A 27885-nucleotide genomic window follows, 5' to 3' on the forward strand; every position below is an offset into this window, starting at 1 on the left:
TTTGTAAAGTATAAAAAAGTATAAAAAGTCACCAAAAAGCTTTTCTGATTCTCGGTGTTCAGCGACAGCTGTGAGATATATGACCATGAATAAAAATGAATGAGAGCTAAATCATGTGTTAATTATTTCCAGAACTAGGTCAAACATAAGCTCTCTCTTGATGCTTACAGACACAGCTGTCTGTCACAGTCATCCTCTTCAACTGTTAGTAGACTGCAAGTGCTGAACTAAGAAGTTGCAGGAGCTGTCGTACCAAGCACCTATGTAAGAAGTGGTCTCAGTCAAAATTCCTGCCTTCTCAGGGGCAGCAGTGAATTTCCAGTTCATTCCTTACCGCAGAGATGTGGCTTTGAGTCACTGTGCTGCAGATTAAGAACGATTGCTATTATCAGCTTGCATAAGGCAGGGAGTGACTCACGCCCTTGCCCAGAACAGTTCTCTTTCATGTTTGAAGCCTCGATAAAACGATCCCCCTACTTGCAACGTATGTCACTGGCTAGATTTCATAGGCAAGATGGTTTCTGTGGTTCTTCCAGTCACTACTTTCTTCGCTTGTTTGCCCTGGTTCTTAAACTTTTTGTACCATGTCTCCCCTTTTTAATTAATTTCTTTTTCCTTTAGATTTGTGCAGTAGTAGCAGCACAGAATGGTCTCTGTTCTGAATAGGGCACATGAACCCTCTTGTGAAACTATGATAATGTCTATCGTCACAACAGACCCCCCCCAAAAATGTGATGGGCAGAGCGCTGGACAAGTTTTTAGATATATGGAGCCTAGTGCTCTTCTGTACCTAGTTTAACACTGGAATGACTAAGTACTTCAGTGGAATTGTAACTGATCATATTGGTTGTATATGATTTTGGAAACAGAGCCTAGCAATACGGAGAGTTTAAGTAATCATCTGGACTAAGGAGGAATTAAGAATGAAATTTAAGTTTTAGAAAATATAGCTATCATCAAATGCATTGATATATTCTGAATGAGATTAAGACATAAACTGGTCAGTCAGACCAATGGTTGCAAAATATTCATGTTTATGGCACTGTCATACATGTGTTCAGGGGACTGAGAAGAAATCAGAAAGACCCTTCTGTTCCGAAGAAATGTTTAGATGTTGTTTAAAAGCCACACTGACTGCTTCAGAATACTCCATTTGCTCTGTTGTCTAGAGCAAAAGATTGATGGCAAACCAATTCTCACCTCATCTGCAGATGGCAACACTTTGTGGTGGAGAAAATACAGGATCTTAACAGGGAAAGAAATCTTACAGACACAAATTTCTCAAACATTTGAGCTTTTTACTCCCAATTGGTCTTTAACTAGTTCCTGTCAAGGTTTTTTTATGCTATTATTAGCATAAAGTAGAGGTATCCTGCGTTGCAGCGGAAATGGAACAAGTAGGAGGGAAAAAGTAAAGATAAAGCACAGAAACAAACCCAAGAGGGTGAATGATTCCTAGCAGGTACACAGGAATATCACCTATCTGGCACACAGCTTTGGAAAATAGGAAAAATGAAGCCAGCAAATGTCTTCTGAAGTAACCAGAGACCCATGTCAAAGGCTGTTGGTCAGTATCTGAAACACAGCTGACTATGCATTCTTATTCTAAGCTACTAGGCATATGTGAGCTGATTATTGCTTCAAAAAGATAAAGCATGGGAAATCTGTTTCATATTGTTTATATACTATGCATATATTCTCCTCTTAGCAGTGATTTACTGGCCCAGATTTTAGTCAAAATACCAGTGAGAAAAAACAATAATAATCCTGCTCAAGGGAGAGGAGTTACATTAAGGGCACATTAAAAGAAAATTTAGCACTTATTTTGCTTATAAATGAGTGATCACAAATTTACAGTTCTACTCCCTTCTTTCTTTCTTTCTACACGTCTCTTACCACTGAGTAGCTCAGACTTTTATAAATCTGAAGAAGAGATGAAAAACTGGAAGAACAGTTGTCAGTAGAATGGTGGAATCAAATGGAGCATGTGTACAAGGAATCACCACAATACTGTGCTACAAATTTAAAAAGTGGAAAGGTAACTAAACCTGGCCTCACGCTCTTCTCACAATAGTACACAAGAAGCATGTCTTTCTAATTTATAAACACTGTCCCTCTACAAAAACATTGTGAGGTGCGCATGCACAGACTGTAATTGTAAGTGCCCCTTATTTATACCATGAGCAGAGATACAGGATGTAGGTTAGGGTTTTGACGTTGTTCAATATCTTATCCCAAAACAAAGACAACCTTAACATTCTTTAGATGGCATAAAGCAATTAAGAGTGAGAAAGAGGGTTCAATTTTGATAATTCTAACCTAGCTTACACATGTTATTAGCTGTTATAGTAGTCTAAACTTGTATTTGAGGATGCGATCATGTCACACATACAATAGCACCAGTGACTGATTTTTTTTTAACTAAATGTAATATATATGGAGTCTCAACATTTTTTCTTGAAGTGCCTGAGTGATTTATCTCAACAGATTTCTGCACTTAGAAATCTCTTAACCAAAAGATTCTCAAAGGAAGCAGTTTAATGCAAACTCTCAATATGTCACATTTTGGCAGTGATTGCTTAATGCAGCAGTGCACTAATGAATTGCTCCACTGCATCCTCTGATCATGAATATGAATCGGAGTACTATAAACTGAACTCAATGTACTGATAAGTGACTGTATCTGATTGTGCCAGCAGCCAGATGATTTTCTCATTAATGAGCTGAACTATTAAAAGATGGAAGAATACGAAGCCAATCCAGCTTTGCATTGTCTGTTTCTTTGCTGATATTTTCCCAGGCCTACCAGAAAACTGTCAACTTCTAAAAGAAAATTCACCAAAAAAAAAAGTTTTATGAATGCAATTAAGACAAATAAAAGCTTCAAGGCTCAAATTCTGTTTCTGATTACATGGTTGTGACTCCTTTGTGGTTGCAGTGTTTCTGTCTTAATATTGGGTAATCCAGATTTTAAAACTAAGGAATTACACACGTCCTCTGCTTTTCAGTCTCTGATATTCTGAGTGTAGGAGCCCATGGCTGCCAGTAAAAGAAAGAGCTCCTCATCCTTCTAACAAACTCCACTACTTCTAAATTCATTAGTTTGATGACCCCCCTGGATTTATGAAAGACATGTTGCAAACACATCCTTTGGCAAGACAGTAAACAGTTAGAAATATTTTTTAATTTTGATGCTTTCAGAGTCTTATTTAATGTCAAGAATTGGTATGGCTGACTCCATTATTGTTTGCAAGAATCACCATTTGGCTTTGCAGTTTAAATATGGCCACATCTCAGCTGGAGACAACTTCAGTACAAGTCCAGAATGAGGCATCTAGATCCATTGCAGAGCCCCTAACGGTTCTAGACCTCTGCTCCTTTAGAAATGTGAAGTGCATCTTATTTAATTAAAAAAGAAAAAAAAAGAAAAAAAGAAGAAAAGGGGGGAAAAAAGCTGTTGCTTGAAAGCTACAGCATCACATTTGGACCAGAAAAGCGTAGATCTGTGGTCAACACTATTATAGCAATTCTGCCTCTAGAGGGCATTACAAGCTAAATGTTTTCTCTGACAAGTGTTGAGAACATCTTGGATCAGCCCAGAAGACAGTTCTTAAATTACCTAAATTAAGAGATTTTCTGTGTTTACAACATCAGCTATGTAGGAGTCAAACAAAATTATTGGGCAGCAACACTGAAAGATCCTTAATCCACTGAGTAACAGCAGATAGTTTTAGTAAGAAAAGACATTACCAGACATTTTCTAATATCCCTGAAACTTCTCATGATGTGAGATGTTGTGAGCAACTTTTAGCACACTGCTGTTCCATTTTGATGACTTTGCCTGCATCCCTTTTGGGAGTGTTGTGATCCCCAGTGGCGGTTAAACCAGAAGATCATTGGTCATTATCATAGAGGCTTTGAATCCTTAGCACCTGGCATGTAGGCCAGTGTATCTGATATAGAAAGAAATCACATTATTATTTGACTCTCTCAAGATCTATGATCTACACAAATTGCTCAGATATCAGTGGACATCAAAGTATTAAGTTCCAGGCTTTTTATGCATTAGACAAAGATACTGAAATGACATATCAGAGATATTCTGTTAGTGAGCTGGTATGACAGGTTCTTCCCAGTAAGTGCTGCTTTTAAAGGTGTTTGATAAGCGTCTTCAGCCACGCAGTATGAAAAAGCCCAACAGTAATCTTTTTCTTCTGTACACGTGGACTAAAACAGTCCAAATAAAAAAAAATGTTTGTGTTTTTGTGCCTGAAAAGCAAGGATTGTGCATGTCTCGCTGCATGCTGAAGGCCATATTTTGACATTGCAGAAAACAGCAACCAGGTCACTTTGATATAGTTTGGCTATATATGTTTTACTATTCACATTTGTTCAACTACAATTGACTGAAATACATTTAATGTGGCACTTAGAGTAATTATGCTTCTTTTTCTGAAGACTGATATACAGCTTCTTATATAGGTCTATTTCTCTGGCATCACAGTGATTCTTTTTGGTTTTTAGATACTGCTGTGAGTAGTTTGCTAAATGTCATAGCCAACTACATTTCTAAGAGGTTACGTATCTTCCAGACTCATCAAGATCCATGAGTCCATTTCAAATTTTCAGAGTGTTCCTTTCCCATTGCTTCTATCTATACCCATTCTGTGTTGTTAAGATTTTGTACTGTGAAAATAGATTGTAACATCCCCTATAAACCAGAAAAATCCTCTCTAAAGTGCACACCATTCAGTACTGTAATGTTATAAACCAACAATTTTATTAATAAGGAAAACCTACAATAAAAATATTAAAAATACATTACTGAAATATATTTTTAAAAGTAATTTGATAATTAAAAGTGATATGGTAAACTATATCAATAAGAAAGATAAACAGGAATAAAGTAAAATTACACAATCACTTAGTGTTTATGTTGATAGACAGACTGGTTACATAATGACATTTTCAAAATTCTTGCTGTCTTATTCACTACATTGTTGCAGCAGTGAATACAAATATCAAAATTTTAGCTTTAACTGGTTTTACATAAAAGCTGTTAGTTTGCTACATGCAAAAATTTTGATTTAAACAAGAGAGCAAACCAAAACTTTGCCAGACAGACACATTCACTTGCTTGCCACAGAGGGTTACCAAATGGAAGTGGTAGTCTATCCCAGAGTCACAGGAAGTTAGGTCAAACCCAGGGCTAAAATTTATCTTTTATCTCCTTTCCTATATACTGTAGAGTGGCTAGCATTCACTTCACATTATATTTTGAATTGTTCATGATGTCCAATTCCTCTACATAATAAAAAACTACTGGTGTCCCCAGCACTACATTATGTATTCTGAGCTTCTTTTGTAGTCAAGGGAGTCCAACATGCTGAAGGTATCCCAAGACTGGGTTCTTAAAATATTACTAACTGTTTCTTTTAATAGCAGGAGTTTTCTCTATCAATCAGCCTCATCCATATGTAGAAAAAATGTAGGGGCAGGTTCTCTAGCCCACGCTAGCAAAGGTTCCTGGACTGTGCAGCATCTGGATGGGAGTTCAAACTAGAAGAAAAAGTCAAGATCCACCTAAAGTTTCATAGATTGATATGCTTTTATATTTAAAAATATCTTCAAGCTAATCCTTCATTAACTCTCTGCATGTGTTTATATGTTGTTTAAGAGTAATAAAAATAATAAAAAGTGGCTACATAATGGAAGAATCAGTAGAGGTCCCACTAGAATAATTATCAATGGTTTGTATAAATGTACCAAATAAGTGCCAAAGGTATTTAATGAGAAATGAAAGGATTCTGGGTTTATAGTGTGGCCACACAAAATAGTTTGGATGTTATATGCTGACGAATGACAAAAATTCTATATGAACTCCAATTAAAGAAAGTATTGGATTCCTTATGAAATATAATTGGCCAAAGAACCCCAAAACCCAAACCTGGCACGTAATATGTTGCTACTTTATTAATTTTGTGGATATTTGTTTATTTAATAAAATGAACAGACCTGGTTTTGTGTAAGAAGGTTTCTGGGAAGTAGCTAGCTGCTTAGAAATGAAAAAGGGGTTTCTTTCTTAAGAGGGAGAACAGTGTGCATGTATCAAAGAGTTAAAATTAGGAGTGTTGTTTTTAACATCCACCTGTGCTCCAGACCCTTAGCTATGAGCGCTACCACCAGTGCAGTGCTGGTCTGCGTGGTAGACTTTGCTTTGTCCTGGGGTCAGAGATACTGAAAGGAAGGAAGAGAAAGAAAGATTAATCTGATAAAGGCATTGCCATTTCTAATCGGACTGATGGGAAACTGTGGTACGAACTTAAAGAGGCAACACAGGGTGAATTACTGTGATGAACTACCTTAAAGCCGAAGCAATCAAGTAGATAGCTCTCACATACAAAAATTACTGTGGCATCTTTATTCATTAACAGTTTTGCACCAGTGTCTCATGTTCAATCCCTTCCACGAACAACTAAAGCACTCTGATACATTTGATCAGATTAACTCAGCCACTGAGGTGGCTGCTTCTCACTTCCCAGAGTTAATTTCTCACTGCCATGCAGACGAATAAACTTTTCAAAGCTTGAAAATGACAAACTCCAAAAAGTAACAACACTACAGCCCGGCGCCTGCACTCATAATTTACTGTAATGGAATTGAAAATGCTTTTATTCTTCTGCATGATAGCAGTGAAACTTTTTCACATAGGCTGACAGCTGAAAACCTGCGGAAGTGAAATTTGTGACTCCTAGTTCAGAAAGTATTCATACAAACAGACATCTGATTGAGGTTTTCTGCACATTTGTAGAGGACAAAAGAATCACATAACAAAATCCAGTAATAAAAAGCCTACCATTAAGTAACTGATTTGAATATTATAAACAGATATATTTGATTCAAATATAGTCAAATTATATGAAAAGCAAACATGGTATATTAGAGAATTCAGCATAAAACTCCTGTAAAAATTCACTTACATAATTTTAAGAAGAGCTTATGATTTGTTCTTAAGAAATGCTGGAGTCTTCCCATTATGCTGAATTCTTTGGGTCTTTTGAAGTATATGGGCTCTGAAGTTACTCAATATTTTGCAGGACTGCATGCAAGTGAACACAGGAAACCAATATCAGTTTTGTGTGATCAAATGTGTTTCTTGCCAAGCATCACATGATTATGTTCCCACATATCAGTCTGCTTAACACAGGACTAGGAGTAAATACACAGCTACTGATGAAGAAAATTAAGTGGATATAGAAAAACTGTCCTAATAATAAGGTGTATATGTTGTTAGAACTTTATTTTTTCAACACTGATGTTATATCACCCACAGAAGAGCTAAAAAGTTTTAAAATAGCATCTTCCATGTAAATAGTCTACCCTGTCTTTCTGAAGAGATGGATCAGTGTCCAAAAAGGATGTATACTAACACTGAAAATGATGAACAGTGATGAGCCAGATAGATTTATAGTTGTGAGAAAACAATAACACATGTAACTTTTAAACTTTTTTCTTTTTTTAGTGTTAACCTCACTTACAAATCTGTAATAAAAACAATGTGATTCCAAGTCCTTTACTTGATTACTCTGGTTTTGTATCCTAAAGGATTTACATTAAATAAAACATAGCATTTTCAGAAATAATTTTCCTAAGATAATACCTTTTTTCTTTGGCAAAACTGAAAAAAAAATTTTTTTTTTTATTAATGTTGGAAGTTGTATTGCTTAAAGATCAAGGAATATCAGTTAACACTACTTCAGACATAGTCTATATCACTTTACAGAAAGAGTACTTTATGGGACATTCAGTCAACGTACTGCTGTGCCTTTGCTGAAATCCATTTATTGATTACTTATTGGGTGTCTCATATTGTGTAGTTACAGGATGATTACACTATTTGCCCAGTTCTGGAATAAGTTTTTCCAAACTTTTCGAAGAGAACAATCGATGGTAACACTGTTTGAAAGTCCTAAAGAAATAAGAAAGACAAAAAAAGTTAAGTTTGGCTTTCATGGTTTTACCTTTATTTTTAAGGTATTTTAAGAGCTCCAAATATTGTCTTCTAGTTAAATTTCATTATATGAGTTAGAATGTAAACTATGCAAAATAATGTATATGAAATATTATTATATGTACATTACTTTGAAGAAGAGAACAAGTATTGAATGATTTAATTGCAAGCAAAGATGTATTTCAAACTCTAAGTAACTATAGGCACTGCAAAAATTTCCTGCTCCAAAAACTAGATTTTATAGTCTTTTGCAAATCTTGGTATACAAAATTATATTCTCCTCCCTGGCAACCAGGTAGGTTAAAGAAAGCAAGATATCCTTGCAACATTTTAACTTTCCTACCTTGTTTAACATTAAAACACAGATATTAAACCATCTCCATGAGAAATGGTAAAAAAATGAATATATATTAAATAAGCAGTAGTGACAACAAATCCATTAGGAGTTCTGGTAGGAAAAATACAAGGAGGGTGATTCCTGAAGATGTTTTGTCCAGGAAAAGATCTTGGTTATTACACTCAATTTTTTAAAATGCAAATGCTCACAAATCTAAACTGAGTAAGAGAAATGCAAGTGAACCTGTGCCTTAAGAGTACACTGTTAATACAGCCAACAAACAAGAAAGTAAAATAAGCTAAGTATTCTAAACAGTATTCTGATTTAGCTACTTACTAATAAATGCTTGTGGTAAATGATTAGCAAGCCCATGGTGTTTAAGATCAAGGTATTAAAGCATTCTTAATAAAATTATTTTCTTTGACCCTGAAATACTGGGAACCGTGTCAGCAATACAAAATATTTGTTTTGCATTAACATTGCTTTCCCCCTCTGAAAGTAACATGCCACAGATGAATTGCCAGCTTTCCAGGATCTGATGATTAATTTTTAAGAAAGAAATTGGTCTGAACACTTTCTACTCTTTTCTGTTGTCAACGTGATGCTCTGTGAAAGTGCATGGAAGTGCAATGTCATCATAAAATAGCTGAGGCCATGAGTGAATGAAAGCTAAAATTTTTACCTTTTCAACACATCTCACAGTTTGAATGGTTTGGTTTTCTCTCAAAAACAGAATGAAAACTTTTTTTTTTTCCCCCCTGAAAAATAACATGAAGCAGAATTATCACTCCCTGGATAATTTAGATTTAGCTACTTCACATAACACAGTGCAGCTGAATCTCCATAAACAGACAGAGCAACTACAACTTCAGGTAAGCTTCATGCAAATGCTGACAGGGCCCACCTGAGTTTAATCTGCACTGCATATTGTGAAACTGTGACCATATCATTTCTTACATCTCATACCTGGAGTTATTTGGTATGAGTCCTCCAACATTCTGATGCATAAATCTTAAAATAGCAAGGTAGACATATATATTCAAAATGAAATACTCCCTGTGTGGTGTGAAAGTGAGTACTGCCCACAAACTGTTCACAAGATTTAATTTTTAATGTTTCTCTATGCCTTGTACTGCCCAATTTCTTACCCAACAGAAACAGCCTATTTGCATATTTTCATATTACACTTCAAGAGTGGCAGAGTATTTTAATTTTCATTGTGTGTTTACCATCACAAGCATCTTCTTACCGCAGGAAAAGTTGTCCATATAATTATTATAATAAATATTATTATAACTGCAGCATAACTGCAAATAGTTTCCTTCTAAAGTGAAGCTAGTTATACTTAATTCAGTAAATTCATGAGGCTAATATTGTTCATGGGAATGGAAAAAAAAAAAACCCAAAAACCAGCTCTAGTTGCCAAGCAAGCAAACAGAAAATACAGCTATAATTTAGGATTAAGCAGTAATTCAGAGCAGAATACAGTATCCTTTATTTTGAAAATAGGATGTATATTTTTAATTTATATGCAGGACAGTTAAGTACAGTTAACAAAAAAGCAGTGAACTTGGGGTTAGACAGGGAAACCAGTAAAAGGTGTACACCCCCTACATCAGGATAAAATCAGGAATGTTAAGTCTGAGCATTGAAGAAGTCTTCATTTGCCGGAGCAGACGGCTTTTGCTATTAGGATGCCTGGCCAAACAAAAACAATTGGCTGCCAAAATTAGCTCCTTGGGACGATTTAGGAGCCTTTGAAGTGAACAGTTTTTTGAGCTGGAACTAAGCCCAGGTCCAGCTTCAAACTCAAATCAAAATGACAAAGAGGAAATTTTCTGTGCCACACGCCCCCTCAGTGTAAGATTACTTTGGGTTGGCAGCTGTACTGTTTATCTTGTTATTTAAAGCTATTTCACTAGATACTCACAACTGAGCATTTAAACAACTGGCTCTGATTATGACGACAGCAGTTATGTTTGACCACATTTAGGAAACATGACACAGCCTGATGGATAAATAAAAGTGTTGCTGGCATTACAGTTAGACTAGTTAAAGAAGTTTAGAATGTATACTAGATAAATGTTGCACAGTATGCATATAAATTATAAATATCTTGTTAGGAAAAGGACCCCAGCCCTTTCTGTATCTGAAGATAGAGATTTTAATCAGGTTTCAACAGTGTGAGAAAGTAAGGCCCAAAAATACCACTTGGCCTTGCAAGATCTACCTCACAGCGCTGAAGAGAGTCTATCCCACTGTATCATTGTAGCAGCATAAAATGAAAGGAATTGCAAGCCATGTTCTCATGTCTACTTTGATGGTGAAAGGTAGGTTCAAATCGTGCAGTGAAGCACTGCAATGCACTGTTGGTTGATTCTGGTAGACTGCCAGGATCATCCTGAATTTAAGCTGATTGCTACATAGCATAGAAGTTATGAAGGTATGTAGGTAATCCTTTGGAAGCTGCAAGAACAAAAATTGTGAGTGGAGAAAAACAGGCTTCAAAATTATTTTCGCCGTCAGTCCCTCATTGTTGGTAGCTGGAACGAATTAGCTTACAAATATGAATTCCCACATATTGGTGAGATTGACCCTATAGTTTTGCAGTCTCGGGATCATAGGAGCATGGAGCTGAGCTTTATGGAATTTTTCCACAATGCAGTTCTTAAATCATGCCATATAATTCTCAACATCAGAGACCTGTAATTCTCAGGACCGAGACCTATTTTTAAATTCCCAAACAAAGTTAATATAACACACTTCCTTTTTAAACTTGTCAAGCTTTGACTCCTTTCAGTCTAGTAAATTGTAAGTGACTCAAGTTCAGCTGACAGAGCTTAACAAGACCTATGGACCCTTTCAATACATTTGACTACTTGACTGTCATGTGTGCTCATCAGTTCTAAACAATGGAGTCAAAAAAAGTGACATAAAGCCACCAAAGATTTGTCTTGATCAGCATGCTCTGATGTAATAGATTAGACTTGCCAAATGCTCACATAGTTTATCTTTGGAATGTTATTATTAAAGCAAATTCTAAAGAGATTTTACACCTGAGTATGCAGACATACATAAATACAGACCATGTACAAATAACATCGGCAAACCAACGAGACCTTGTAGACCTACATATCAGCTTGAAGGCCTTTGAAAATGCATTCCCTCATGTTCTAGTGATAAATTTGCACCAACAGTGTTTCTTTCCAAACAATTTTGAGAGTACTGGACAATTTCCTGTAGTACAAAAATGCACTTTGGAATGAGATAGGAATTACAATTAAGTATCTTCTTGGAAATTTAATGAAGTGGAAAGTCAGCTGCTTCAGACCAAAGGAATAATGGGCAAACAGCAGTAGCATACCTACTTACAGATTTTAAGGCCAGCAAGTACCATTATGACCATTTATTCTCAGCTCCTGCATACACACTTTGGGTAATTTCCTACAGCAAATCTGTCAGGTCCATAATAATTATGAAGCTGTTAAGCACGTGATAAACTTGGAACAATAAGCTTACAATAAATTTATGATACCTGATTTACAGCTTTGCATAGTCTTTCTCTGTACAACAAAATTTCATTTTGTTGCATAAATAGAGATATGGTTGCATAAATGGAGATTAAAGTTGCATTAGGTTATATGAATGCAGATTCTCTTCATAGGTTAGGAGAAGTAGCATGTGAAGATGTTTCAAAGATAAAACGTATAACCTCTCTAATGAAAAGTATTCTATCTATAGTAGCGATTCAGAGCATCGAGTCCTCTTCTGAGCCAGTCTAACAATACTGAAGACACTGTATAATAGCATGTCAACCATGACACCATGTGCTATGCAAAAGGTAAACCAATCCATGAAAGGTTTAGATCTCAGAAAATTTTTCTTGTAGTGCTAGAATTATATATGTTGAGAAGAATCAATGGCAGAAAGAATAACTGAAAGGTGGGCACAGTTGCTAGAATCCCAATTCTATCTTCATGCTATTGAATAGTAAAAACAGGGAACAAAACTCACTTTTCTTTAGCTTGAAAACAACATCCACAGGTACACATCAAAACTTCAGAGGATGCAATGGGAAATTCTGCATAAATATCCATGTAGTAGTTATGTGCTTAGTGTAGGGTAAGCCCGCCGAGTAATCTTGCTTTCCTCGCAAGGCTGGGACACAGTTTATGTGCACACCTCATTTGAAAACCAGGCAGTACTGCCAAGTGCCCCTGTACAGCCATAGTCCACAACCCCCTCTGTTTAATACTAAGTGGTCATATTTAAGTATTCCTTTTGATCCTAATGCTTGTAATAGTAAAATTAGAGTTTTAATTTGAGGTGTCATAGTAAGCCTCCTGACCTATTAATAGCCACGGAGGTCTCTAACACGGAAGCAAACCAGAAATGGCAGCAATACAAGTAAAACGTTAATCCAGCTAACTTTTATTCTTCACAAATTTATCAATACTGGTTAACAATACTTCCAACTAGTACAGGGCCTTCTGACATGACAAAATGAGTGTAACAACCCATTCTGTCAATACAACACAAATGTCATTTCAAGTGCTCAAAACCCACTAAGCTACCCTAAAAAAGATTGATTTATCTGCTCCAGTGTTTCTTTGGGGCAAACTTTTCTCACAACTGAAACCAATTAGTGGGCCTGGCACTTGTAGTGCAGAATGTAGGTCAGCATCAAGTAATAAAAAAGTATTGACTTTTCTCTGTCTGTAAGCAGCATGAAAGGGGTGCCATGGCCTTGTCGTATATGAAAAGAGCTCCATTAATTTCACTTATTTCAACCAGGGCTGTCAAATACTAATGCTTCTATTGCACTTTTCACACAAAGTACATTGACACCAATCCTGGCCCCAGTGAAACAAGTTTACAATATTTCAGTCAGTGAAAGGGGTACTATAATTTTTAATTCCCTGTTGTACATTTAGTCTCTTTAAGCAGCACTGCTCATAAGACCTATTGAGAGAGATGAGCTGGGACATTAATAATGGCTACACACTTCTTCCCATGGGCAACAGAACCTATTTCTTGGGCATAGCTTCAACAGCTAATTAGCCATAAAGTTCAGGACACAGTTGTTTGGCATAACTCTGTTTTTGTAGCTGGTGGGCACAGACTGCCAATTTTGCTTTCCGCTGTGGAGAAATATCCAAAAATGAGGAATAGGTCTTCTGTGACTTAAGGCTATAAAATTGAAAAGCTAATGTGTTAACCAATTGGGTCAACTAGCCCCTTCAAGTAAGAGATAATAACAAAAGCCTGGATCATGCCTTAGGGACTGGATCTCATTGTGTCAGTGCAGAGGTATTGACTTCCAGGGAAAAGTGTGCCTAATCAGAGTTCCCTGTGCTACAGTGGACAAGTGACCACTGCTGTGGTGAAGGGGGTGGAATTGCATCTTTCCCCATTCAGCTTGCCAGCACAATGCAGAGAACTAGGAGCCATCATCTATCTCCTCCTTCGATTGTCTACTACTGTTACCCATTCTAAACCCTCTAGATTTTGTTCTTTTGGGTAAGTGCAATGAAAAAACCTGTGCTTCCATCAAGACTTTATGAGCTTCTCCATATTGTGGATAAACACAGCAGTGGTCAAACTGACCTAAAATATTACGATCCTGTTTCCCTCTATTCTCTGCAATTTCCCTCCTAAACTATCTGCTTTGGGGTTTTGGGGGGGGGGGGGGGGGGGGGGGGGGGATGTTGTTGTTGGTTTGGGGTTTTGCTGGGGTTTTTTTTGCCAGTGAAGTTTATGATTCTTCTTGACAAGCTTGAGGGCTCTGAGTGTGATGTCTAACTCATTCTCTAATTACCTCCTGCAAATGCAAACATCATCAACAACAATAAAACTCTTTGATTTAAAAAGACTGGGTGACTATGGTAGAAAGCAATTTGCTACTTGCTTTAATGATTTCATGAGTGCAAGTCTTACCCTTTGAATCAACTTGCTATTAGATCTTAAAATAAAATGATATTGTATAGCCATCATAAAAGGCAACTTTATAACCTTCTGTGTTACGCTTACATCAGGCAAGTTTTTTCTACTTGTTAGTTTTAGTCTTTTATTGACATTATGATAATGTGTTGCAAAAAAAAAAAAATCAGGAAATTATGTTCACAGTAGGAAATCTAACAACACTATTTTAAAATCCTGTCTTCCAAACAGAAAGAGAAAACATTAATTGCTATTTAATTTATGTAACAAACATTTCATTATTATTACACTTAAGTTTTTATGGAGATTTATAACTACCACTGACTCTTACACATTTCACCTTTTGGAATTATAAATGAGGAAACCAAATTCAAAAAGTGCTTGCTAGAAATTATGAAAGATTTCTAATTATGGTTCATGAATTTGAAAAAACACTGATCTGATAATCACATAGGCTTAGATACTTCCTGCATGATGTGTCCAGTATGAGCAGCACAGCAGTGTGTGCTCCTCTGACAGCCTACCATGGAAGTTATAACTCTATTCCTCCCTTTCTTTAATATTCTGAGAAGGAAGTGTTCTGCTTCTAATCTGTGCTCACTGAAGTTTGCTTTCTTAGTTCATCAGCTAAGCTGTGCTAATTTGCGCTTTGGAGATAACTGGAGATAACTGGCTAACACAAGTCAAGCTCTAAAACTTCTTGTCTTCGTTTGTGCAAGGTAGGAGAGGATGTGTTCTAGCCTTGAAAAGAGCCTATTATGCTCCTGCATGGTTAGAAGCAGTTTGGACAAAGGAACAAAATCATATCCCACTGTACCCTTCCATAGCTGCACAAATTAAGCTATGACATGACTGAAAATAATGATGCTTTTGAGAATGCAATAGTTTGAGCTATTGTACAAGGAAAGCACAAATATTTCTAAATGAATAAGATATTTTGCAATATCTGTGTTCATTAAGGATTACAAATGTGTCAACCCTTACAGAGCTTTCTCACAAGCAAAGGCAAATTATCTCTTGGCTTTGATGGAAGTTTTGTGCAAGGAAGGACAAAGGAAAAAGGGGAAGGATTTGGTCCAGTGAATTACTTTTTCTCATAAGTATCGCCTCTCTAAAATTAACCTGGGATCTGAAACTAGCCTGTCCTTTTTGTCATGTGTAATATAACCAGCAATGAAGATTTGTGGTCCAAATTTGCATTTGTTACATTTACTTAGTACCCTGCAGTCATTGTGGTTGCCCAAGGGGAAGGAAGGGTGGAATTCCCAGCTGTACCCTTTAAGCTCATTTATTCCATTTATTGATGATCTGCAAACCAGACACTGTCTGGTCCTTTCTCCAAAACATGTACTAGCTTTGCAATGCTTTAAAAAGAAATATATTCTCCTTTATAAATAACGGTTCAGATAATGAATTTATTTATGTGTATAAAGCTAATCTACTGAAGAAGAATAAATCACCTTTATGTAAACACTTTTCAGGTACTTTTAGGCATATTCAGAGCCAGTATAATTATTAAAAGTATAGTTTGCCATGCAAAGTTACAGTGCATGCTGTACCATACTTCAGTGAACGTTATGAAACAACATCACCCAAATTCTGTTCTGAATGTCTGTATTTGAACCAAAATTGCCAAAGATAATATTCTGTTTTTTCAACTCGTGTAGCTTTTTTTTTTTTTTTACAAGTAAATTAAATTAAGAAACCAATGTGAATTTCTCCACAAGCTATTTCATACTTGGATACCCTTGAACTTTACTGAATCTGGGCTAAAAAACAAATGTGCAGTTGAAATAGTTCAGTAGGTATTCAGAATCCCAAGAGGTGTTTATTTGCTATTGTCATGCAAATGTCTACTTCTTGCAGGTTATTTTAACAAAATACTTTTGAAGAGAGGAGTAGATGTTCATCTTAATTTAAGGTGTATAAATAACATTGTCAAGTATGAAAACACACTGATGAGTAATACATAATCCTTTTATGAAGTTATTAAATGTGGGGTAGAACTATGCCTAACACTACATTCCTGTGTACAGGAAAATATAGACAGTCTTAAAAGCATCTGATGAAAAAGTAAAGGACTATTTTTATCATAGTGCTTGTATTTTTAAACCAACTCCTTGTCCTGCCCATCACACACACTCTGCTAGCAACAGGACTTGTATTAGAAAATAATGCACTTAGGGATACATATCTTGACTTATATCATTTATAAGCTGCCCCTTTCATTGTCTAATCTGTTGAACCACAACATTCTCTTTCCAGCTGAAAATAAGCCAGTGCCAAGTGTTGACTGCCAAGACAAACTCAGAACCACTTTTAACCTGCTGGACTAAAGCCAGAAAATGTATAACCTGCCAAGATCAAGTTGCAACTATCTCTAACTTGCCAAAAATCACACCACTGGGAGTTAAGGAGGAAAAATTTCTGAGTTGAAATCCTCAAGTGAAAATATTTTTTTATCTTACCAGGTTAAGTTGTATCTGTTTGAAAAAAAGTTGTAATCATTTAGAATCAATAAAAAAAAGCACATTGATTGCACTGTATTTGGCATATGCAGCAAAAACAGCACTCCAGTTAGGTTTCATCTGGTTTGACATTGTTCTGGATGATACTTTCAAACCTGATTGCATTCTGTGGTGAAATGACTAGATATGCAGATCAAAGAACAGCAGATGCTGTCTAGCTGAGCTTTAGCAAAGCTTTCAACACAATCTCCCAGAGAATCCTTTTAACCAAGTTGGCAAATTATAGTCTAGATGTGCAAACTAATAGATGTAATAACTATCTGGAGTATCAGGTTCAAAGGGTAGCAATGAACAGTTTGTACTCTGACTGGAACCTGGGTACAAATGTATTTCCTCAGGTGCTAGCTGGGGACCTATGTTGTTTAGTATCTTCATCAGTGACCTGGAGGTGGAGATGGAATGCACTCCCAAGTTCCTGGACACCATCAAACTAATGGGTGCCATTGATACACTTGAGGGCTATCATTCAGAGTGATGTAGACAGGCTAGAGGAATGGCCTGACACAACCTCACAAAATACAGTATGGACAAATGCACCTGGCACAGACCAGCCCCAGAAACAAAGCAGTCTGGAGGCTGACAGGCTGGGTAGCAGCTCTGCAGAAGAGGACTCGGGGCTCCTGGTGGGCAACTAGCTAAACATGAGTCAGCAGTGTGCCCTAGCAGTGATGAAAGCTAAAGAGAAAAACAGCTTTCCTTTTTGTAACTATAAGCTACCTTCAGAAGAGATTGAAATGATCAAACAGGAAAAGGCCTTTCTCATTTTGCAGGCAGCTTGCTTTGGAGATCAGCTAACACTAGAAAAACTATTCATCTCCTATCCAGTGTTCACAAATGTTCTCATGAATCAATAAAATTGGAACAATAGCTTTTAGGCTAATACCTATTGTTATATTTTCTGTCTGTATTTATTCATATATGATAACATATCATCTTTGCATGTCACGTTTTTCTTCATTTTTCAATGGCACTTTTTCTCTTGTGTAAATCCACCAGTTCTTTGATACAGTTCAGGAATAGCATCAGCAACACTGATTATTCACTCAGGTGCCACAGATTTGTTTTGGCATTGGCATGAAGCTAGTCCTGTCAAACTACTGCTGATTAAGAAACTTCAGGAGAGGAACAGTTGATATTTATAGCCAAACATTATTTCAGATTCAACAGTGTTCAGAAAAATGAAATGGATTACACATATATAGCACAAATTTAAAAAAATAGATGGTTGAACCCTTCAAAAACTAAAATCATGCTGTCTTGGTTTGATATGAATACATGTTATATATACTAAATGTAACAACTTGTGCAGACATATTCTATGGTAGTACATAAGCAAAAGTTTATTTCATTTTCCAGCTGGATAACTTCCAAACTAAATTCTACACTGTTGTTCGTGTTGATGAAAGAATTTAGCCTTAAACTTTCTTTAACATCTGTGTCTTTAATGTCTATGCAGAACTTTCAATGTACAGCTGAGTACTATTATATCTTATAAATGAACGGGAACTAGGAATTTTTACAATGTTTTATATGCTAATTTATTCATTGACAGTGTAGCAGCAATATAAGTTATACTGTAAAGTTTCCCATACTTCTCTGAGGACTTTGGATTTGACCTGAAGTGTTGAAATTCTTTAAATAGCAACGCATTTTGGTCTTCCTCCTGCCAAAGACTTGGGCATCTGCAAAAACTACAAATCATGCCAAACTCTTTGAGTGATATATGGAGGACCACAATCCACTAGGAAATAAGCTAAGACCAACTCATTCATTTCATTTAGGTCCTTCAGTGGGATTTGAACCATCCAGCCCACAAACCATGTCTCATGAGATTGCAGTATACATCCAGCCCACAGTAATAATGATTCATATACATATATGTGTATATGCTTTATTACTACCTTTAGCTGGATTAAAAGCAATATATCAAATTTTATATTTCTGCTTCTTTTATTAGCTTTCTAGCACTTGATCAGCTGATAGAGGCGATAATGAAATGTTTTTTTATAAACTGGAGTTTGTAAGTCCTATCCCGAGAATGTAATATTTCAAAAAATAGCCTAAGCTTTGGGGAAAAAACCAATTACAGAAACAGCATTAAAAATGCCAAGCACTGGGCAGAAGCAATTCTGGATCAGTTTAAAAAAGTGATTGATGAAACTCTAATCTGAGCTGAAGGAACAGTTTCACGACAAGCTGTGACCATTCCACACACTTCATTAGCTGCCATAATTAGCCTGGTGTTTCAATTTGTTAGAACTGGTGGGGACAATTTTACTCAGAATGCAAACATCAAAAAACAGGGTGCCTCAGACTTCAGAAAAGGCTGATGAGAAGCTTTTCTAGTCTCTGTTAACTAAAAGATTAATTACAGCTGATGAGAGGCTGTACTCTGATTGTCACTCTGTCTATGTGCATTACTTTTAGCATTAGAAGAAAGACATGGTTGACACTACACTGCTCAATCAAGCAACTTCACATTAGTGTACAAAGTCTGTTAATATACAATGTTCTTATTGTTTCTCTTTTTTTTTTCCCCCCTAAGTTTTAGACTCTCATACCTAACAAGTTATACTTTAAAAGAGCAGGGTATTTAGTTGCTAATGATAAGCACTTAACACTTATGCTGTCATTCCTTCATACAACTACAAGTAAGAGATCCTAACACATCTCAAAGCTACTGGCTGGGAATATTAGTTCCTATAATCACAGTCAAAATGTAAATTCCTACTCAAATAGTCTCATTATGGAAAACAATACAGTTGTGAAACAGATACTGTGGACATCACAGCATTTGTATCTTATCCCCGTTACTTTAGGTGCTATTACCTTTGTACATTAACTCATCAAAGCTTGTAAGGTTATTTAAATGGAAGTGAATTCTGAATTTGAAATGCAAAGGTTATTCCTGAATAATTCCATAACTCTTATTCTAGAATATTAACAGATCAAAATACACCTACTCATAAATAACTCCTGATGTGGATATGCCTTTCAGTTTCCCTACATATTTTATGCTGAGATCAACAAAAAACTATAAGAGAAGAAAGAATATAGTTTCTTGTCTCTATCATGGTGGAACATCCTTTTAACCTGAGCTTATAAAGGGCATGTTGAAGACAGGTCTCCATTGCATTAAATGAATAAACACCAAAGTATATTCCAAAGTGACTATCATATTACTATTTAAAATGGAGCAAATGAGTTCAGAGTTGATTCATGATATAAATTTTAAAGAAAGAAGCAGTAGCTACTAACGTCAAGTCAACCATTAAGACAACAAGCAGTCTGTATTACTTACAATCTCTCATTCACTCTAACATAAGCGCACATCTTTTACTTTTTTACTGATTTTTCCTATTCAGGGAATGTAGATTACTCTAAAATCCATTTTACTTCACCGAAGTCCTACTGCTCTAAGAATAATCTACTCTTGTTTTCTGGAAAGATCATCAAAACAACAAAAACTTGCAGTCTTTCTCTCAGCTTGGGCTTATACCTGGCATAACCTCTCAGAATCCATCCAGAACAGCTATAGGTATTAATAATAGTACAAATTATACAGCTATTCAATCATAATGGGTCAGTGTGACAAAATATGTAATTCAGGCATAATTTTAAGATGCAACATTCTGTATTCCTAAGTGTATCTGTTGCAAAAAGCCACCAGAATACATGCTTCTGATCTTAGACTTCAATTGCAAACTCACCAGCAATGTGCATTTAAAGATGAGATAAAAAAAGTGTCTATTTTTCCATCAAAATGGGTAACACTACTTTTCCTAGAATATTCTTTCTAAATAGCATTTATCTACATATTGATTATATTCATTATGGGCCAGATCCTCATCTGATGCAAATTAGCCTAGCTTCGTGGATATATCTCAATTATCCTAGGTGCTGAGGATCAGTTCTCATACCTGCATTTTTCAACATACAGATGGGCCATGTACTTCTTAGAGGATTATGAAAAGCTTTCTGTTATTGTCATTTCAACCCTATTTAACCAGCACAAACAAGGTCTAGGTGAGTATTACCAAATAATAAGTAGCTCGCTTTTGCAGATATTTTCCATAAAGAATTTTAAGTGACTTCAGAATATAGCCTTTTTAATTCAATATTGTGGCAAACTGAACTGAGTTGAAATACATTATGTCTGGCAGATATATAAACAAATCTACTTAATTCCAGGGATGAACAGCCCATCCAAAACTGTCATCAAAAGGCAAGGCCAAACACTTCCCAGTTTAGTGTGAGGATTTTCAATTCCAACAAACAAAATAATATCCAAATAGTGAACACCTAAAAGCAATATAAACAAAACAAATTAGGTGTAACTTCAAACTCTACTGTTTCCAGCTCAACTCATTTTTCTGCATTAAAAGCTCTGCCACAAGTTACTGCAATGTACTCTAAGTAGGTACTGAAGGAATTGGTCAAGATACTCTATTTCTAAAGTGTTTCTGATTAAACAAGAGGCTTTAAAGTGTTTAAGCAACGTGTACAATAGGAATTATTTAGAAAGTTAAAACATACATATATGTCCCTCAAAGAAATATTGGTTAAAGTTAGCTCTTACTAAAAAGCAAGATTTTCATTTATGCCTCTAACATACAAGTTACATTATTAAATGAGGAAGGTAGGCAAAGCAAGACATTTATCATCCAACAGACAAATGACAGAGGATTGCTAGTTAGACAGTATAATAAGTACCATCTAATTTTCTCTTTTGAATCAATTTATTCTTCAAAGCCTTGGATCATCATCAAGGGACTGCATTTTCCCGTTGAGAAATTACAGCACTGAAAATCAGGTTTTATAAAATATTCAACTAGTTTCTGACAAACCCTTACAAATAACCACTAGAATGGATATGATTAGAAAAGTGGTGACAGTATCTTTTCTTATGCAAATAACTGAATGGCTTGACTCTTCTCAGCCACTACTTTGCAGTATTCTCTCAAAATCAGACCCTGTAACTCATCAGTAAGCTTCACCAGAAAGTTTTTCCAGCCTTTCTTTTCAGCCTTCCAGTTATCTATAGATTATTTTCTGCATTTAGTTAAACAGTAGCCAGGAATATTTTTGTTTTTTTTAAAATTTGCTTCACAGTGTTTACCTTCCTTCTACATCTAAGAAAATAATTTGAAACATTGCTGATAGTCAATAATCATTTGTGTTACATATATCAAGGGTAGCATTTTCAAAGGCAGCCCAGTAGTGGTGACCTTAAGGATTTTGCCAAAGAAAAAAAATCTACAGCTCAAGAACTTTTCCAATGGAAGCTCTGAAAGTGGTCTTCATAACAAAATGTATTTCTCTAAATATGTGTACAGTCATTTAGTAAGGAATTTGGAAAAAATCATTATGTCAACTGTCAAAAGTTGAAATTGTCATTTGCTTTCCTGGAGGACTGAATGGGCGCATCTTACAATGAGAGATTTCATTCTAGTCCTGTGAATGAGAGGTAATGTCTGGTGTTCCCACTGTTGGATATGACCTACTCCTGCCTATTTTAATACATTTCCTTCTCAACAGTACATTATGACATTTACTAAAAAAAGCAAAATATTCAGAAGTAGAAGTTGCAAAAATGACTTTAAGCCATTTTTTGTTACCCAGTTTCAGAGACCACTTGCTTATTAAGCTGGTCTGTGATTATTAAATTGGGCAATGCTGCTCTTTTTTTGTACTACCTAACCAGGTAGCCAAACACCTGAGCTCCCAGGAGCTCACAGCTCTGAAGAGTAATTCTGCTGTGGGAATTGCCATATGTGGAGGCAGAGAATTACACAAGTTGATTTTCACATGAAGATACAGCAGTGTTCTGACTCACAATTGTTCTGAGAGCAGAAAATATATGCTCCAGGGTACAAAAGATAGACTTTTCATGAACAGTATAGGGTGTATTGCTGTAGGACCAGATCCTTGGGTTTAAATGATTTGATTTGGTGCAGGACTCAGGATAGGAAGAAAAAGGAACAGAAAGCAGCCTTATCTTGGAAACTGTTGATAACTCAAACTAAGGGTCCATTTGGAGCATCTGAATAGATGTATCAAGTCATGACAGCAATAACAATCATACAGGAGCCATGTCATTGGCCAGGGATTGCTGGAGTGCAACACACTTTGGCAACAACCCTTATTATCCCTGACATGGCTCATGAGGAAACCTGTAGAGTAACAAGCAAACTCTTCCAAATCATCTAGTAATTCCCCTACAATAGAGTCACTCCTGGCTGCCACATTATGTCAGCTCTGCATGGCATAGGAAAAGACATAGCAGTTGGATTGGGGAAGTAAGAATCTGATATTCAAAATCCAGGCTAGCTTTTCTCATTGTGTATTAGTAACTTCTGTCACAAAGCATACTAGTAAATATGGCCTAAATGTTATAAAATGTGTAATAAGGCTGATAGTATGGACGTACATTCATTAGCCAATATCACACTGTATTATAAAATATTCTTGTGTAATCTTTTTTTCCTAATTAAAATGAAAAGAAAACAAGGAAATTCCTTTTAAAAAAATGTCATGGAGTCACAAACTGAGAGAGAAAAAGTTTAAAGCTTCATGCAGACATTATACCTATCTCAAGTCCAGTCATTGCAAGGCTAGGAAAAATGGAGTTAAGGTGAAATTTAAATAAATTTCAGTATAGTCAGGGATGGAAAAGCATGAAAAATGTATCAAACAATTCTGCCACACAATGACATAATCCACTAGACACATGATTGTTGTATGTTGTTGGTTCTACAAGGGATGAAACTCATTTTCAAACAGAACAAATCGCTCCCCTCCCATATCCTATTTTTCCCTCGCAGTAACACTATATAAAGATAAATTTGCTGTGGCACCACAGGACACAGTGGTCTCAGAAGAATGTGGAAGAAAATGGGTTGACCATGGCCATGTAGAAGAGTCACACTCACTTTCTAAGGCACTGCAATTTTCAGGCCATATTAGGTTCTCTTTGTGGACCTTTTCCCACATATCTGGAAATTAGGGCCCTACCTGATAATGTGATTCCATTTGGGCCATAATGTGAGCAACAATGAAAACCACAGAGGCTATTGAACTTTCAGAGGCAGCAGACTATATAAAATAGGATTAATTCCTTGGACACACAGGGGGTTCTATTTTTCATCATAGAAAGTCCAAACTTAGTGAAGTCATATGAGATGAATTAGGCAATTGAGACATTCATAGAAATTTGATCCTTACAATCTTCTTTATGGTAGAAAGCAAGTCAAAGATCAAAAATTTTTTCATGGTCTCTTATCTCTGTTATCCCAGATAGGAAATTTCTGCCAGTTCTTGGACAAAGAGCCAAATTTACACCTAGTGTAAATCAATGAAACTCTACACTTTGCATTATACTTATGACTTAACATTCTTTATATAAACTCTGGCTTAAAATACATACACACACTGGTGTTTATCTGTTATATATGTCAAGATTTAATGAAATACTTCTGCAACTTCTTATAATCTCAGTTGAAGGCAATCACTGTCCAGCAAAATCTGCTGAAGCTGTTGTGTCTTTATCTACACTGGCTGAATTTGAGCCTGTAATTCTCTTCCTCTGGTGACAAAGATGGAAGTGATGTAATTTATGTAAGGAACAACTATTGCATGCTCTAATGGCTACACAAGACAGTGTGAAAATGCCAGTAGTGTTGACTACAGCCCAGTTTCTACTGCTCCACCAAAAAGAGAATTGTGCTGGTGGTGAATTACAAGGGCTATTTTTCCTAGCCCAGGCAAAGCCATGACAATCAGAAATATTTGAACTCGATATTTGATTAATGACAGCGGTACACTATAAGTGATTTCCACTCAACAATGTCTAATTATTTAATTATTTCCCGTTATTAATGGAATGAAATAATTCAAAACAAACAGCTAGAATGACTGTTTTGCAGGAAGCTCATAATCATCAATTCATACATGTAGAAATCTTCCTAAAATTATATCAAGCTGGCCTGTTGAACTTGAAAGGCATATTTTATCCCAATCAATGCATAAAAGTAAAATTATCCATAACTAAGGCATGTTTCTCTGCTGTACAGTTCAGCTGTAATGATCCCCACACACTGCACTTGCACATCAATTATGATAATCATAATCACGGTCGTTAAGCTGAATGTTCATTATTATCAGGATGCTGGTGACAGCAGATTCAATCATCGGGTGCAATGGGCAGGCAGTCACAGTCCCACCCAAGTTTCTGCAGACAGCGTTGTGCCACATTAAATCTATGATGTGTTCCACATCCCACTCCATTCCAAAAGCTGTAGACGGTAAAGGTCAACTTTATGTTCTGTGCAATATGCTTAGGTTCTCTAAATTAATTCTTTGCAGTACTGGGTATTTTTATGCTTTGTAGATAATAAAATTCTGTTTAGGGCCAAAATGTCTGTGCAAATAATGAAACAGTGATGCAGTCATACTGTAATTCACCTATAATAAGGCATCAGAAGAGAGAATCTATCAGGAAGCAACATCTTAAAATGTCACTTCCTGAATTTTGCAAATAAGAAAACATTAAATGCTGTCATTACAGTCAGTTTTCTAAAATGCATATGCAAACTAAATCCAATACCGATTAAAGGCTGTAAGCTATCATTTCTGCCTCAGTAAATATGAACATATGTGAGTGTTTTGACAACTGAAAGATTATAGTTAGTGTATTTGATCCCTTGACTGTCCAGCTACATTGGAACCTATCGCTGTAGATTAAATTCATAGTGACTGGTAAAATTTTTATATTGATACTTCTCACAAACTCTATCAAAGGCATTCCAAGGTATTTAGACATACAATATTAAACTTAAAATATGCAAGCATTTTAATTTTTATAGTGATTTACAACTGGGTAAACGAACTAGATTCAGTTTCACTAGAGGTATAGTACTTCCGTTTCTTGTTTATTTTTCATGAAGAATTAGAATACAACAGTTTTCCCCTTAACTAAGAAACTTCTTTGAAATGTAAACGGAATAAGACAAAAATTTTCCTATTATAACTAGATGAAAAGAGGAACTATTAACTTTTCCTCACATAGATATGATCATTATTATCTTCAGAGGAAGTCCATGCTAATACCCTTTCATTTTCCAGAAGAAATATAACAAGACAATATTTTCATTGTTGTTCATTTTGCTTCTAAAGTAATTATATAATTTACATATTAATATTTTTGTGACTGGAAGTAAAATGCATACTTAAACACATGAAAACCTCAGGAAAATACAACTAGGACATGCTCATGAATATACACAGGGAAAAATTTTGTACGTAGTTCAATAAAAAGCCAGCTAATACCAAATACTACCTCAGCAGCTCAGAGGGGTCACTGATCCACTGACCACTGAACTGACTCCATGGAAGAACTTACACAGTAGTTTGTCTTATCAGCAATGATAAGAGAAACTTCTCTAGTATAATACTGTCAGAAGCTGAATATACATCATGGCAGGGTTATGTTCAGGTTTTAATAGATGTTGCATCCACAAAAATATCACCTCATGGGAAACTCAAAGGAGGGTTGTGTTTAGCAGGCAAAGTGTTAAGCAAAAACCTGAATCTTTTTGGTAATATTTTGATACATGCCCTTTAGTCTTGTGATTCATTAGAACAGCATAATTTTGTTCATAGCACCGATATATACAAAGTTTTAATACAGCTTATTTCTAGGAAAGTGACAGAGAGTTCTCTCAAATTTAACAGAAAATATGACCTCACACCTGCCTATAGGACCTTTTACATTAAAATATAGTGAGGGGGTGGAAGGTTTGGGGTTTTTTTTTTCTGATAATAATGACCCATTAAAGCAGCAGGTAGGTCATAAATAGCTCTTTTCTCCTCTTATCTCTCTGTTTGGGTAAGCGGCTCCTAATTGAAGCTTCATATTGATTTAGAATTGGGGTTGGAAGGCTGTATGTCATGTTGGGTTAATGTATACAGCTATTCACCTCCAGAGATTTAGGTTGAAATCTATCCAAGATCACAAGTAAGGTGAGTTTAGTTGTTTCAGCTAAGCCCATAATTTATATAATATTATATATGCATGATATACAATATAAGTATCTTTACATTGTTTGATATCATCATCTGAGCCTGATCAAAAACTGCTAAGGACTGGAAAAGGAAGAGTCTTTACAGGACAAGATAAGTACCACCAATAAGACTTTTAGATCTTTTTTGATATATCATACTTATGCTGTGAGACTGCAGCCAGTCATATCTTCCACTCATTGCTTTTGAAAGACAAATTCAGATCTTTTTGTTTGAATGTTAATCTTTGTGCCTTTATTTGCAATGAGATTTAATTAATGTATGTTAAAATATCAAAATTTTACTCTGAGCTTATTTTTAAAGTTTTGAGAAAGAATTCTTTTTAACAATATTACTTCTCAAACTAAGATTCCTTGGATCTTGTTATATATTTACAAAGGCTAAGTTCCTTTCAGGGAAATAAGTAATCATATCTTACAAAATCCCAGAACTGTTTATGTTGGAAGAGGCCTCTTGAGATCATCTAGTCCAACCCCCTCACCCAGCTAGAGCACGTCACCCAGGGCTGTGTCCAGTTGGGTTTTGAATACCTCCAAGGATGGAGAATCCACAACCTCTTTGGGTAACCTGTGCCAGTGCTCTGTCACCTTCACAGTAAAAAAAAAAGTGTTTTCTTGCATTCAAATGGAATTTCATGCATTTCAGTTTGTCTCCATTGCCTCTTGTCACTGGACACTACTGAGTCTGAGAGGAGTCTGGCTCCCTCTTCTTCATTCTTTCCTAATTAGGTGTTTATACACATTGATAAGGTCTCCCCTTAGCCTCCTGTTCTTCAGACTGAAGAGTTCCAGCTCTCTTAGCCTCTCCTCCTACAAAAGATGCTCCAGCCCTTTAACTATCTTTGTGGCTCTGTGCTGCACTCTACCAAGTCCATCATCTTTCTTGTACTGGGAAATTTTAATGTGATTATGATACCTAATACAAATAGAAGTAATGCAAACATTACACAAACTCATGTTAGAACATGTTCTGAGGAAAATTAGCTCTTG

At 35.9% G+C, this 27885-nt stretch overlaps 1 protein-coding gene across 1 annotated transcript in view; it reads right to left on the reverse strand.

Moving 5' to 3' along the window:
* Positions 1-7888: 7888 nt before the first annotated feature.
* SPATA17 (spermatogenesis associated 17) overlaps positions 7889-27885 on the reverse strand; it is a 102248-nt gene continuing 82251 nt past the window's right edge. The window contains exon 10 of the mRNA XM_075708315.1: positions 7889-7969. Coding sequence (XP_075564430.1) covers positions 7889-7969 — 81 coding nt within the window. The remainder of the gene's footprint in view (positions 7970-27885) is intronic.

The sequence above is a fragment of the Pelecanus crispus genome, chromosome 3, assembly GCF_030463565.1.
Source record: "Pelecanus crispus isolate bPelCri1 chromosome 3, bPelCri1.pri, whole genome shotgun sequence".
Taxonomy (NCBI): Eukaryota; Metazoa; Chordata; class Aves; order Pelecaniformes; family Pelecanidae; genus Pelecanus; species Pelecanus crispus.